Here is a 15,049-nt window from a genome sequence, read left to right on the forward strand (position 1 = left end):
TGGGGGGCAGCCCTGCCCATGGCACAGGGTGGGGATGGGTGGACTTTGGGGTCCCTTCCAGCCCAAACCATTCTGTGATTATCTTACGTAAGGATTTCAACATTTATTGACTTATGCTTCCTTTCTCCATGTAAAACAACTCCAAATGATTTCTACTTTGATTTTCCCAGTCATTATGTCTGTCTTCTCTTTGAGAGCACAGAAATTAGTCATGAAGGTATTAGCAGATTTGTCTCAGCGTTCATAAGGTTAACTCGTTGGTCTTCTCATGTGACAAACGTTACAAAAATCTGGAACAAACTCTGTTAATCTTGTGCTTAAAGTAACTGGCTGGCAATGAAGAAATGCACATCCATAAATCAATCGGCTAACCTCTGATTTATTTATATCTTGCGTCACATATTCTACCTTCACCATAAACGCAGATAAAGGCAACTATAATTAAAATGTCCGTTTCCTTCTCTACTCTTTGTGTTGGCATTCATGCCGTTGAATACCCTCCTTTCATAATCCTATATTTTGTCAGTATTCTGCAGTTATTATTTCCTTAGAAATACTCCTGTGATACCAACTGTATAATAAACTATAATTCAAAATAAAAAACAGTCATTTCATCCATGAGAGAGAATAAAAAAGCCATAATAAAAAGGAATGAAGTTTAACAGTATGATAATGTAGCATGAAGTTTTTATGGACTCCATGTAAATGTTCAAATCTATAAATTTTTTATATTGTGTAATATAGTAAAAAGAATAAAAATAGTTAAAAGGAGGGTGGAAGGGGGTGGAGAAAGGCAACATTAGCAGGCTAGCTCACTGCTGACATTCTGATTTCTATCTAGAATATGGAATGTGGAAAAAATTATGCATATAAAATAATTTGCTTGTGGCTTTTTAGATTATTTTATAAGTAGTACAAATAAACTGAATAAGGAAATTGCAAGTTTCTACTTCCCAGCCCAAACTACTTGTAAAATAAGAATCTTTAAAGGCTAATCTTCTTGCCTCTTTGTTCACACCTAGTACCCATGAATGCACTTCATATTTTCTGACCGTACTCTGTTGCCTATTTTGGACAGAAGATTAATTCCTCCTTACAACCCTTTTCTCTATGTTTTACCATCCATTCTACAACCTTTGGGTATGAATCCCAAACCTCCATTATCTAGTAGTCTAATGACTATTTCATTGTACTCATCCACAACTTAATCTATCATCTGGCACTAGATCATGCTAGGCGTTTGCATTTAAATAACACTTTTAGAAAATGTATGTATTTATTTTGTGGTTTTATTTTTAAGAAGAGGAGATGTTCTGCCCTTGGAGGCATTTGAGGTTGGCTGTACAGGGCTCTGAGCACCTGATGCAGCTGTAGGTGTCCCTGTTTATTGCAGGGGAGTTGGACTAGATGACCTTTAAGGGCTCCTTCTGACTCAAATGTTTCTATGATTCTACATAAGGAAGCTGAAGTGAGATGTTTGTCACTCTCTTCTCAGGTAACAAGTGATAAAACACAAAGAAACAGCCTTGAGTTGTGCCATGGGTTAGATTTGATGTTAGGAAGTATTTCCTCATGGAAACTCTGATCAGACATTGGAACAAGGTGCCTGGGGAATTAGTGTCATGGTAGAGCCCCTGTCCCTAGCAGCATTCAAGAGATGTGGAGGCAGCACTCAGTGATTTTAGTGGTGGACTTAGTAGTATTAACTGATGGTTGAACTCCATGACTTTTAAAGATCTTTACCAAACTAAACTATTCCACGATGAAGCTGCTTCTGTTGACAGATGATTCACCGCTGACAACAGCAGCGTTCATTTTGCTTGTACAATCAAGATTATCACTGGATTTCCAAAAAGGAAGAAGAGTAAGCATAAAACAAAGAGCTGGCTGAGCACTTCCAGAATCGTTCATTTCAGAACTGCAGGTTGAGAAACAAGAGGTTTTCAAGACTCCTTAAGGGTTGCTCCACATCTCCACCTGCTGACCGGCAGGATTTTGAGGGTAACATGCATCTAAGAGGGAGCCTTAGGGGCCAGCTTCTGCCCACAGTATTCATCCTGAAAAATTACACAGAGGCTTAGGAACACTTCCATCTGTTTTAAGAGGATTCAAGGGGAGAAAGGAGCATAAATGCAGGAATAGGCAACGAAGGTAACACTGAGAGATGTTTGGACCAGCACCTTCCACAGCACCTACTAACCGGCCACAATGTGTAACCATTAGAGCAATTCAGGTTTCATATTAAAGACAAGGAAAGAATTTCTTCATTGATTTTTGTTTAATTTTACTGTAAGTAAAACATTATACAGAGACCTTGGTTGCAGTCCTAAGCAACAGGAGTGGTGTCGTGTCTCTGCAGTAGAGATTTTTACTAAACATGGAAATCCTTGAATTTTTATATTACAGGCTACAGAAAATGATACTTTACAGATAAAACTGGACTTCAGTAGCCATGGGAATTATACTCAGTCTATTTTCAGATTCAAAACTCAATTGTATGGATTACATAAAAGTGTGTTATTATGAATCTAACAAGCCACCAATAAAGATGTGCTTGAATAGAGGTAGATACAAAAGATATCCCTTGCCTAAAATCCAGTATTGCACTTTAAAAAGACAACAAACAAAACCAACCATTAAAAGTACTGTCATGTGATAGCACTGCCTTGAGAGAAGAGCATGCAGGAACTGTTCCCCAAGCTGAGCTATTCAGAATAACTAACAGAAGCAACTAAAATAGGCAAAATAAAACCTTCTGCCTGTTCCACGAGTGCTTTCTGTAATATACAAATCTGAGCCTTCTAACAAGATTGGCAGCACATACAGAATAACAAGGAAGTTCGCAAGTCCTGGGTCCTTCATCATAGTCACACTGAACACTGGCCCCATATGTAAGTCACAGACACAAAGCCATAAAATGTTATACAAAAATACAATTTTATTGTGTTAGTCTGCAAACGTATTGATACAGTTGTTCTGAGAATGCTTCTGAGGAGAATTTTTCCATAAACCTGACTCTCCCAGCTGCTCCCATCGAGTCCTTCAAGAGAGGATCTCTCACGATTTTTTCCATGGCCTCAGAGAATTGAGTTGGCAGAGGATCACACAAAAATCCCGTAACATTATTCAAGACTGATTCCAAAGGACCACCCGAATTAACTGCTATAACTGGACATCTCATATACATTGCCTCCAGGGGAACAATGCCAAAGTGTTCGTTACTTGGTGTGTACAGCACGCACACACAGTTATTAAGAAGAGAGACTTTCTGTTCATCTGTGAATGATCTCAAGAAAGTGACGTGGTCACTAACGTTAAGCTTAGTTGCAATTCTTCTTAGCTCTTCATAATGCTCCACGTTTTCCAGGACTCGTTTATCATAGCCACCTGCCATCACCAAGTGAACTTCACTCCACTGATGAGAATCAAGTCTTCCTCGAAGCTCATGCAAAGCTTCAAGAGCCAATGCAAGGTTCTTTTTTCTCTCATATCTATTGATAGATAGAAACAAGAACTTGGTCTTTTTGGGAATCAACTCAGTTATATCCACAGGAACCACTGTCTCAAAGCTATCGGTGTTGAGTGATGGATAAAGGACATCTGGGTTTATGTGAGACAAGGATTTAAAGGTCTCCTTGAACACACTGGCAGTGAATTTGCTGTTCACAACGATACAGTCCGCCATGCCAGTGGTGTACTCTTCCAGCCAGTCCAGCGGCATTCTATACAGGCGCTTCAGGAAAGATTCTCTCTTGGTCAGGAGCTGATCAGGAAAGTGACAGTAAAACAGAACCTTCTTCCGTGTTCTGGCCAGCCTGAGGATCGGAATGCAAGCAGACACCTAGCACAAACCAGGAGAGAAAGGACAAGACGCGTATTACTTGTGAATCATTCAGGTGATGGCCCTGCCCCCCAAAATGGCGGCCGCCCGCACCTGGTCGCAGATGAAGGCGTCGGCGCGCTGCCCGCTGAGCAGCAGGACGTAGAGGGCCACGAAGGCCATGCGCAGCGCGGCGCACACCGCGTGCCCGCGGCCCCACAGGCTGCGAGGCAGCCAGTCCCCGGTGCAGCGCACCGCCAGCCGCCGCGTCTCGGCGAAGCAGCGCTCGGGATCGTAATGTGCCGTCCACACCTGCACCCGGCAGCCCCGAGCCTGCAGCGCCAGCGCCGCGTCTACCACCAGCCTCTCCGCGCCGCCCAGCCCCAGGTCCGGGTGCAGGAACAGCACAGACGGGCCGGCTACCTCCTTTTCCTCCTCCCGCTCCGCCATGGCGCCGAGCGGCAGCGCGCATGCGTCGCCAACAGGCTCTAAGGCCACGTCAGCCCGTCCTGCCGGGCCTCCCTTCCATCTCCTCGGTCGGGCTGCCCGCGCACTGCCGGACGGCACGTCCCGTTGCCTTCTCGGAGCTGACAACTCAGCCTGGCCGTCTGCGGGGAAGAAGACTCGTGTGAAGACGTCTCGTTAGCAAAGAGGCTCGGCAGCGCGAGGAGAGGAGGGAAAGGAGGTAGGCGCTGCGTCAGGCACCGCCGCGGGCTGCCCCGAGGACCTGAGTGGGCGGGGCGCCATTGCGGGACGTGGCTGTGGGGAGCATTGCCTGCCGGCTGACTGACCGACTGCAGCTAGCGCCGCCGTTATGGTGAGGTTCTACGCTCCTGTGCTGCTGCTTCCAGCGCGGGGAGCTCCCCGCTCTGCGCTTCTTCCCTCCGTTTTCCTCCTTACAGCCGTTTCTCACTAACCCCGCTTCTCTCCTCCCCCCGCAGCCCGGTCCGAGCCCCAGCGCCACCAACGTCGGCACGTCCGGCCGCTCTCCCAGCAAGGCCGTGGCTCCCCGCGCCGCCGGCTCTACCGTCCGGCAGAGGTAGGTGTTGCGGCAGCCCCGGGCTTGGCACTGCCTTGTCCTTCACGGCCTGCTGAGTGACTGCCGGAGCGACGCTGTGGGAGGGCTGGGCCGGGCCGTGCCCCGCTGCGGACCTGTCAGTGGGCCCGTCTGTCCGGCTGGTGTCGGTCCAGCTGCTCGGCCCTCGTTTAATGCGGGCATCGTGCCCGCAGCACGTTGCACTGCTCAGGTTGATGTGGTTGTCTCATTGGTTCGGTGTGTTGGCTGCTCTGTGTTGGAAGCTGACAGAGCTAACGGATTGTGGCCTTTGCTTTGTTCTGTTCCACCCTAAAGGAAGAATGCCAGCTGTGGGACGAGGAGTGCAGGCCGTGCCACGTCCACAGGCACTGGTGGGATGTGGCGGTTCTACACTGAGGATTCCCCAGGGCTCAAAGTGTAAGTTGGGTGTCTGAATGTGGGGTGACGGATTTCAGCTGTTTAGTTGTTCAGTTTATGAGCTGAGAGATCAGTGCTGTCGTCTGCAGAGGAAAGTATGGTGAGTTGGTGACTGGTTAGGTGCGTTCAGCAGGAAACCTGATGTTTAATCTTTAGACCTGGAGGGAGGTACAGACTTTTACGACTGTGAAACTGGAAAGGTTACTTGTCTCAGTGAATTCAGGCATCAAAAATAGTAGTGTCATTCTGACGTAAGTCGTTTTCTCCTAGTTAAACTTTTGTCTTTCCCTGCTAATTGGTGGATTGTGATATTTCACACTTTCTTGAAAACCTAACGCTACAGATTTGCTATGTTTACATAGTCTCAGGTGTTCTTATTTAAAAGCAACCACCACCACCAAAGCTTATTTCAGGAAAGCTTTCCAACTAACTAACTTTCCTGTACCTTGTCTGTCTCTGTTACTACGAGAGGAACACTCTCAGGTTACAATCAGTAATCTGGTGGTAGCTTCTCTTCACAGCAGGAGGGGCACTGTGTTTTCTAGTCCTGGGACAGTCTAAGTCAGATCAGTTTCCCAAACTCAATCTTATGCATGAGTAGCCAAGTCAGGAGTATTTCAGCTAACAGACGCATGTGTGAAGTCATACCATCAAGTGTGAGCTAATGCTTTTTGTAGAGTTTACAGCCTCTAGTGTTTTGTTACTGGGCTGAAGTAACTGTACTCAGGGATGCCTTTGGTTATGCTTATTGTTTTGTGTTTTGTTTTTCCTAGAATCAGTAAGTATTTTATTTTGGGGTTCCTTAGCTGTCTGTATGAAGGTTTGGAGAAGGGCTCGTGATATTCTGGATGGTGATTATTCCAAGAGCAGCCATTCCTCTGAAGTTATCTTGCGTGTTCCCTTTTCTATATGAACTTAACAGTTCTTAGCAAACTTCCTGCAGGCTGCCAAAGTAGTGGTGTCCTGCTACTGAAGAATCATAGAAGGAAGCAAGGCAGAGACAATGGAAAGAAAATGAGCAGTAGTGGTGTTTTAGAGCATGCTTGTTTTGATAGGTAAGGCAAGTGTTTTCTGTGTCATGTGGCCTATCAAAAATCGGTTAAAAATGAAGAAGAAAATAGTTATTCTTCTGATAGATAGAACTTTTAAAATGTAACAGTGATGTAAGCTGTCAAAGTAGAATTATCAGCTTCAGCATGTTTCCTTGTGAATCCTTTAGTTGTTGTGTGGTCAGTTTTTAGATGGTGCGCTGTTCCAATCTTCAATGCAAGCAGGTCTGTAGGCAGACCTTCCCATTTACTTCTAAATCAGTGGCTCTGAATTCTAAGGTTTTAGAATGATGAAAGTATCTTTTACAGGCTAGTATGGGTAGCTGTATGGCTAGGTTTTTAAAGGGTGAAACATCTTAAATGAGAGTTTATTTTAGAGATTGCTTGTAAATGAGCTGTAAGATTTCCTAAACTTGGCTTGGGAGCAGCTTCCTTCTTTCTTTTTGCTTTCTTTATTGATTTCCCATTGATACGATCTGTACCATTTAGTACACTTAACAAATGAAAATGGGTTATAGATGGGTTGCAGTTGCCTCAGTTGAAAGCTTTAGCATAATTTGTGATTACTTTTGCTTGAAGTAGTATAAATCCAAGCCTGGGCTGTCTTCTGCGATGTGGGGTTGGAAGACTGCTCTTTCTCTTCTAATTTCAAATAAGAGCTCTTTATTATTAGGGTGAGGATTGTTTCATGCTATCTGTGATCAGGATAACTCCACTGCAGAACAAATGTTTTATATTGTGCATAATGATACCTCTGATGCTTTAAGGTTCTGGCATCTGTTCTCAGCATCAGAAATAATAAACAAGCCAGTTTTGTCTCAGGAAAGTACGTTCTTTTTTCTGAAATGCAAGATGTTATAAAATACCATTAAAAGTAATTATCACAAAAGGAGCTGAGGGAAATCTGAAGAAAGGATTATATTTGAATGAGCGTTTTGTGCTTTGAAAGGAAGAGTAAGCCAAACTTGCTTTGCTTGCTATAGCACCCATACCTGTGGTTCCTCTGTCTTGTCTTGAACTTGATTACTTGAAGAGCTATAGGCAGTGTTTGTGGTGGAACCGTGGTGAAATGAAATTGGGCTTAAAGCGTGGTATGCATTCCCCTGAAAGGTGCATCTGAGAACGCACAACTCCAGATTTCTAGAGATGCTTAAACCAGATTTAGTATGTATTTAAAGTGTACACAGTGAGCTAAGAAGATCCAGATGTACAAAGGAGTAATAGGGCATACTTACTTAGCTTTCTGTGTGTGCAGTCTATTTTGCATGTTATGTGATTGGTTTATATCCAGTGTGGTTTACATCTGTATGCAGGATTCTTCATACTCAGGGCCACTAAATGTGATCAGTAATGACTGAGACTTAAAATTCAAAGGCAGAGGGCAATTTGCATCTGTTAGAAAAATGTTAGTGAACCTTTCCATTGTAATCAAATTTGAGTGTTTTTTTTTCCCCTCTGTATTCAAGTAATATTTACCTGCTTGTGAATGGTGAACAGAAGGGTAATTTTTCAAGTGTGACTGGTTAAGAGAAGTCAAGTGTTTCTCCCAATATAATGTTCTACATCTGACGCATAGTTGGGTGAAGTAAGGGGTGCAGAGCAGCTTTGAGAGAACAGTAGGTAGTGTGAGAAGGGGGAAAAGCTGACAAATCTGTTAAATTGGGGTACACTTGGGGTAATGATTTGATGATGGACTTAACTTTGACACCGTGTAGATCTTGAAAAACCAAAACCACAGCAGTCTCCATCTCCCTCACTGCTACCGTTGCCTTTGAATGAAATAAAACCTTTGGGGGAAAAAAAGACAACCAATGTGATTTTCACACCAAAATTTGAGTAGCCGCTAGAGGACTCTGTTGGTTCTTGTATCTTACCACATCTCTGCTCGGGCGGCTCAGTAGTAAATACAGATAATCATTTTCTGCAGATTGGTTTCACAGTGATGACTAATAACGAACCATGAATTACCGCTTGAAGAAGTGGAAGTTGTTAATGTGATGTGATTTAGAGTTTTACATATCCTAATTGTTATGGAACTGTCTCTAAAAACAGAGCGGAAGCAGTATTTTTGTAAAATAAAAGGTGACTGTCTCATTTCTGTATATCTTATGATATTTCTATGGGAATGGAATAAGAGTTTTCTCTTACAATTGCATATGAAGTGATGAGTTTGCTTGGCTGGTAGTGACCGGCCTTTGGACAAAGCAGACCTTTTGGGGCTTTGTGTTAATGTATTTATTTTTTTTCCTTTATTTTTAGTGGGCCTGTTCCAGTTTTGGTCATGAGTCTCCTTTTTATTGCTTCTGTATTTATGCTGCACATCTGGGGTAAATACACTCGTTCATAGACTCAGCTGCCAACTTAAAGCATACATCTTGGACCAAAAATATGGTGGATCCTGGTTGTTCTTGGAGAGAGACTGGGGAAGCCTCCTGTCACCTATTGAAGTCCTACCAACTTTGGCTGTAATACAGAATAAGCTTCTCAGTTTTCTATGCGGGCAGGTTTTAAAGTCTGTAATGGGTCATTGCATCTGTACGTTTAGAATACAGGTATTGCAATAAAATTTGTATATGGAAATTGAAGTAGTCTTAATGTTTTTCCTCCTGTTCCAACCAGTAACTCAAATACTGTACTTGTGGTTTCTGTGTATTGCTATCTCTGAGTTAATGTCATTTGACAGTTGAAACCAGTTCTTTATGCTGCAAATTGCTGTATAACTTCATACAAAAGAAATCCTTTAGGGAATGAGGAACGCAACATAGGATGCGCAAACAGTGATGCTAACAGATGTGTTGTTAAAACAAAGTTGAGGCACGTGAACTGTGCTGGTTGTGTTCTTCTATTAACTCCAGAAAAAACAGATGGTTTTAGTTTTTAATTGTAAGTTATGCCACTCAATACTGATTATAGTATAAGTTTAAAGTTTGCTTGTTTTTCAAACTGCACTTAAGGAAAGGCGTAGACAGATACTCTGATTTAAAGAGTAACTGCGTGGATGTCAAAGACATGTTTCTTCTGTAGGCATAGGCTCTTTTGAAGAGGCTTAAGTTGCAAAATGGAATGGGAGGGCTGGGAAAGCAATGACTGCTTTTTAAATAACAGGACATGGAAACAGGTTAAGTGGCTCTTTATGCCCTGTCCATTTTCCTTGTGGTGCTGTATTTAGTTTTCCATGTGGTCAGTCAGGCAGTTCTTGTTTGTAAACACAAGCAACATATTGGTGTGTTGTTTCTTGTTGCTGGTATGGTCTTGAGATTCGGATAACTGGATCAGGCCTTTCCATGCAGTTGGATGGAATTATTTTAGCCTGTTATTGGTGTTTTAATATCTCTTTGAATATCAGCTCGTACAGCCATGGTAATTATTAACTGCTGACAAGTTGCGGAATCAGCCTCTATTACCCCTACCCACTGTCCTATAAAACAGTTCTTAAAGTAGTATTAATTTGAAATGAAGAAATGGTTTAGGAATAAGGAACGCGGTCTATAAGGATAGCTTTTGCACTGTGCTTATGTCAATATGTACTAGAAATGTATAGATAGGTGACATAGAGCAGAAACTGAGGTTTTCTTAGTAAATGTATTGGTGGAAGAGTTTTGTGTTGGGGGGAACGGGAGTCAAGGAACAGGGAATTCTGTCCAAGACATTGTGTGTCAAAGGGGGAAATTCCACAGATCGCTTACCACTATGCATGTGGATGGGAAGTGAAAACAAGATGAATTATGGGAGTTGTCTTACTTTAGAAGACAAAGGTAAGGAACTCTTGTTTAAATACTTTGCCTAGCAAGAAAATATTATTTGTAGGGCCACTGATTTAAGGCAAGAAGGAAAATGCTTTGAAAGAAAAAAGCAACAGTCTCCATCTCCCTCATTGCTGCCGTTGTCTTTGAATGAAATAAAACCTTTGGAGGGGAAAAAAAACAACAAACAAAAACAGCCAATGTGGATTTTAAATCAAAATTTGAGTTTAATAAAGTGGGTAGGGGTGGAGGGGGTCAGGTTATGCTGCTTACTTGGTTTTTGGTACTTTAAGGGAGAGGATTAATGGACTCTTCAGATACCTCGAGGGAAAGAACTAATAGATAATAGTAGTATCTAAGTAGGTAACCTCTGTTTTACTCTGCTAGATTATATCATCAAGATATAATTGTCTTTTAAGCAATTATGGTCCTTAAAGGCTGTTTTGCCACGTCAGTTCTATTTAGAGCCTTCAGTGTTTTTGCTTATCTGGTATCTTGGTCTTCAGATAGCTGTGAACTTGGAAGAAAGTGGGTATGGAGCAGGGGGTTGCTGCTGTATAATCCTGCATTTTGTTCAGCTGAGCACAGAAATGTTGACTGCTTCAACAGTGCTGTCCTGAAGTGTTCTGTTTCTTAGACTGACCTCTTAGACTGACTTGTCTTGTATGTGTTTACATATGCTGTGAAGGAGTCTAGTATCTTTAGTTCTGAACAAACAACTTCCCCTCCCGTTCTTGGCATTATATTTTGGAATTGTGAGCCTTATGATGATGCTAAAGAATTTCTACTTTAATTCATAATAAAATTTATACCTTAGTTGGATGCATTTAGCTGAAATGATAGTGCTGCTCAGTGTTCCTTGTACATCATAAAGATAGATTTCTCTGTATGTTTTCAATTTATGATCACTTCAATGCTTTGTATGAAAGCATTAGGTATGTCATGCCTGGATACTTAAACATACCATGTGCATGAGCTGTAGTGGATTATTACAACCAGTATCTATCAAGAATTTGACTTCCCAGCAGGGCAGTTTGCCAAGACCTACCAGAATATTGGTTAATAATGAACATGAAATTCTGTTTAGCCTGGATGATTAAATTATGGCTGTGCTGGTAAATAGCAGCTTATCTGTAATACAGGAAACTAGAGTGTCTTTTAGTAATAAGTGGGGAAAGACAAAAGTATAATTATTTGCAAAGCTTCATACCAGACAACAAGAAATTAGTAAAACTGTGAATTTGGTCCCTAATAGTATAGGATTGAAATAAAATTATGACTGAGTTGAGTTTGAAGTCACGAATGTCCTCATAGTCTACTTCAGTGCTGCAGGAGGAACTAGGTCCACAAAGATCTTTACTTTGTCTCCTCTAGCAATACAGATAAGTCCTCTCAGATTTTCTGAACCTGTATCTCTGTAGGAGATATGATAAAGTACTAGAATATCATATTCTCAATTTCTAAAAACAGTATTTGCAACCTCATAGTTACTTCTCAAGTAATAAGAAAGGATACTGTAAGGAAGTAGAGCTTATGTGGCTCTGTCATACATGGATGTGCCCGTGCCACATAAGCCTGTTCTCCCTCCCTGAGCAGTAGCACTGTATGTCAGACAACTGCAGTGAAATTTACCATGAGTAGAAGCTGAAAGATGCTCTTCTTGAGGGTTCTCTGAACTAGGTACCTAGTGGAAGGAGACTGTTAGAGTTCCCCTAAGCACTCTAGCTTGTCACTTAATGAAGAGCAGAAGAGCTAGGCTTTTTAAATTCATTTATGTTAGGAAAGGCTTTAATCTTTGCCCTGGCACCTTCCTGTGCTGAAGTTCAGCGCTACAAGCTGTGGATCTGTGGGGATATGGGCTTCATTAGTTCAGATGTTGCAGAAGTACCTCCTTTTTGTGGTCTGTGCAGAAGCCAGCTGTGCTGCACAAAAGAAAATGTTTTTCCTCTAGGTTACACCATTTATTGGTACCCAGTCAGTCACACACAAGACAGAGCTTGTGAACTGTCTTCTGCTATCATGCTGGGATAAATACTGTGTCTCTGATGGTCACTTCAAACATTTCTGGTTCTTGAAGGAAACAAAGGGAAGGGCAGGTTTTAAGTAGGAAGTTTTTAGGAGCAAGCTTTTCACACAGAGGGTGGTGATACACTGAAACAGGTTGCCCAAGGAGGCTGTGGATGCCCCAACCCTGGGGGCATTCAAGGCCAGGATGGATGTGGCTCTGGGCAGCCTGGTCTGGTTGGTGGTGACCCTGCACACAGCAGGGGGGATGAAACTACATGATCATTGTGGTCCTTTTCAACCCAGGCCATTCTGTGATTCTACATACGGGTGTCATCTTCCAAAAACTGTCCCCTGCATACACTGCTTCTTATAGCAGAAAGGTTCTTTTTAATCACATCACACTCTGAATTTACCCTCCAAGAAGAAATTGTTAGCTCTTTTCAGTGTTTCATTTATCTCCAGCTGTTTCTTAGAATCTCTGAGACTTTCATAATATAGTGTAAGCTGTCCTCTGTACCTTTTTGCTCTAAGTAAATGCCTTTACTACATGCATATACATACATACATACATATCTGTAAAGAGGCATGCATGTATATAGTTGCTCTGTCTGCTTAGAAATGCAGAAGGATGAGTCTGTGAAAATGTAAGATTTCCTATCCTTATTAGACTGTGCTGTGGCAGCAGCGTGAGAAGCAAATGGAACAGCTTGTGTTCTTTTCCTCTGCTGTGCTGGCTAGAGATGAGTGGATGCTATATTGAGATCACGTGGTGAGGGCTAAATGATTTCATAAATATATTAATGGCTTCCAGGAGGAGTTTTGCAGAAAAATGTGTGTATATATGTGTGTGTGTGTGTATATATATATATATATATTATTTTTTTTTTAAATTATTTTATTTTAATTTATTTTTTTTTCTGGAAAAAAAAATATACTGCTTTTTCCTTCAAAGACTAAGTTGTTACACCTCCAACATTGATAGCACGGCTGCGCTGACAACTTTATATTAGCTGTTTATATAATGTGTTGTTGTAGAGGGCTATATTTTGTAGCCTTGGCATTGTTAGTAAAATATTAAGAACATTAATTATTTTTAATTTGGAGTGTCTTATCAGAAGGGACTGTCTGCCCTTTTTTATTGAGGGGAAGTTGTGTCTTATTTATGAATTCTGCTTTTGATTTCAGAAGCCACTTAAACAAAAGGCAAAGCAAGAACAAATATGAAGTTATTGAATATACCTAATTCCTGACTTGTCTGTGACCTTCTCTTAGTACTGTATTCCTCTTATCCTCTGGAGACTGCCAATTATAATCTGTAGCACAATTCAGTGAGATAATGCTCTGATAGAGGAGCACAGTAGGTAGTAGTGACCAGAAAGGACTCATTCTCCTTGTGAGAAAATCCCAGTTCAAATGTAGATCACAAGAGATTTGACACCCATGTTTTATGGCCTGCAGGTTGCAAGTAATTGTTGCGTACTGTGGGCAGACTGTAAGGGTTCGTGGTATCTGTGATCACCCCCAGCTTACTTTAGGGATGGGATGGCCTTGTGTGGGGAGGATGGGCATTGTAGCCATGGGTCAGTGTGCAGGCATCTCTGAGTGGAAGGGAGAGCAAGTCAAAGGGCTGAAGTACTATCTCCTGTTCTTCAACTTGCTCGATTGCCCTTCTGTAGCTGTTTCCTCAGCATTCCACAAGGGCAGTTAGAAGGTGTTTGTTCCCCTAGAAAAAAGTATTAAAGTCAACTGCTAATGAACTTCTTCATTAATAATGTTTTCACGTTCAACAGCGTTAACTTTTCATGTCTCTAGTACATTCTCAATAAATAGGCGTGAAATGAGAAAGGCAGTTAGCCACACCTAATAATAAACGATAGGCTGAAATGATATAAGCCACATCTTCCCTCTACACAAGGGAAAATAAAGCCATCTTCCTTGTAAATAACAAAGTTAGCATTCAGGAGGACCTGCTGCTATTACATTCATGGTGTTTTCAGAAGGTAATCCATGAACAAGAAACATTAAATTGAATTTTAAATGTACATTTAAAAATAAGGTACTTAATATAATCATAACATTAAAAAATATATTTTCATTGAAATGAAAGCCAAGTTGATTGCCAAGCATCAGCGTTTTCCATGAGCTTGTAGTCAGCTAATTATGGCAACGTAAGGGAAAATTGGAAATATGAGTAGAGGTCATAAAGTGAACTCAGGGAAGTCACTGGTCCAGCTCCTTGCTTACTGCCTGGCAGGCACCAGAAATTGATCAGATCCTTGGCCAATTGCATTTCAAGGGTTGGAGATTCACTTTTCCTGGACACCTGTTCCTGTGTTAAAGTGCCTTTGGTGGTAACGCCTTTTACTGTCTGATAGAAGTTTCCTTGTTTGACCTTGCCTGTCATCCTTCTGGTGTGCGTTGCTGGGAAGAATCAGGCTCCCATGTTCTCTGGTGGGTGAGGAAACCAAGTAGGTTGCCCCCTTAGCCCTCATGCTCCAATCCCCTAACTGTCTGCACTCTAAATGGTCCCCTCCTGAACTCTCCAGTTTGTTAGTGTTCTTTTGTACTGGATGCAATATTCCAAATGAGTGTCAAATAAAGGGGGTATCTTTTATATTAGTTTCCTTCAAACCTTGGCTGTATATCTTACTGTGTGGCTAGCCTTCATCATTTCAGGGATGTAATGTTGTTTTTTGTTCCACTTGTCTACTGGAATATCCGGACCCTTTTGAATCATAGAATCGCTCAGGTTGGAAAAGACCTTAAGATCGAGTCCAACCATGACCTAACCATAGTACCCTAACTAACAACTCTCTGCTAAATCATGTCCCTGAGCACCACATCCAAATGGTTTTAAACTCATCCAAGGATGGTGACTCAGCCACCTCCCTGGGGAGCCTATTCCAGTGCTTAACAACCCTTTCTGTAAAGAAGTTTTTCCTGATATCCAACCTGAACTTACCCTGGCACAACTTGA

The 15,049-nt window shown here is 41.9% G+C and overlaps 2 protein-coding genes across 2 annotated transcripts; one reads left to right on the plus strand and one right to left on the minus strand.

Annotated features, from left to right (window-relative positions):
* Positions 1 to 2,918: 2,918 nt before the first annotated feature.
* On the minus strand, positions 2,919 to 4,408 carry ALG2 (ALG2 alpha-1,3/1,6-mannosyltransferase). Its single transcript, XM_072328615.1, has 2 exons — positions 3,935 to 4,408; positions 2,919 to 3,841 (listed from the first exon to the last, which is right to left on the minus strand). The coding sequence occupies exons 1-2, from the start codon at positions 4,268 to 4,270 to the stop codon at positions 2,939 to 2,941; spliced, it is 1,239 nt and encodes a 412-aa protein (XP_072184716.1). The 5' UTR covers positions 4,271 to 4,408; the 3' UTR covers positions 2,919 to 2,938.
* An 87-nt stretch (positions 4,409 to 4,495) lies between these two features.
* On the plus strand, positions 4,496 to 8,902 carry SEC61B (SEC61 translocon subunit beta). The gene is made up of 4 exons (XM_072328616.1): positions 4,496 to 4,637; positions 4,762 to 4,859; positions 5,172 to 5,273; positions 8,582 to 8,902. The coding sequence occupies exons 1-4, from the start codon at positions 4,635 to 4,637 to the stop codon at positions 8,667 to 8,669; spliced, it is 291 nt and encodes a 96-aa protein (XP_072184717.1). The 5' UTR covers positions 4,496 to 4,634; the 3' UTR covers positions 8,670 to 8,902.
* The last annotated feature ends 6,147 nt before the right edge of the window (positions 8,903 to 15,049 follow it).

The sequence above is a fragment of the Excalfactoria chinensis genome, chromosome 2 (genome assembly GCF_039878825.1).
Source record: "Excalfactoria chinensis isolate bCotChi1 chromosome 2, bCotChi1.hap2, whole genome shotgun sequence".
In the NCBI taxonomy this organism is placed as follows: domain Eukaryota; kingdom Metazoa; phylum Chordata; class Aves; order Galliformes; family Phasianidae; genus Excalfactoria; species Excalfactoria chinensis.

Excerpts from the sequence above, each read along its gene's own strand:
- ALG2 (XM_072328615.1), bottom strand. The coding sequence starts at position 4,270 with ATGGCGGAGCGGGAGGAGGAAAAGGAGGTAGCCGGCCCGTCTGTGCTG. Across the intron at positions 3,842-3,934 it reads ACGCCTTCATCTGCGACCAG|GTGTCTGCTTGCATTCCGAT; the intron begins GTGCGGGCGGCC and ends GGTTTGTGCTAG.
- SEC61B (XM_072328616.1), top strand. Across the intron at positions 4,860-5,171 it reads GGCTCTACCGTCCGGCAGAG|GAAGAATGCCAGCTGTGGGA; the intron begins GTAGGTGTTGCG and ends TCCACCCTAAAG. Across the intron at positions 5,274-8,581 it reads GATTCCCCAGGGCTCAAAGT|TGGGCCTGTTCCAGTTTTGG; the intron begins GTAAGTTGGGTG and ends CTTTATTTTTAG.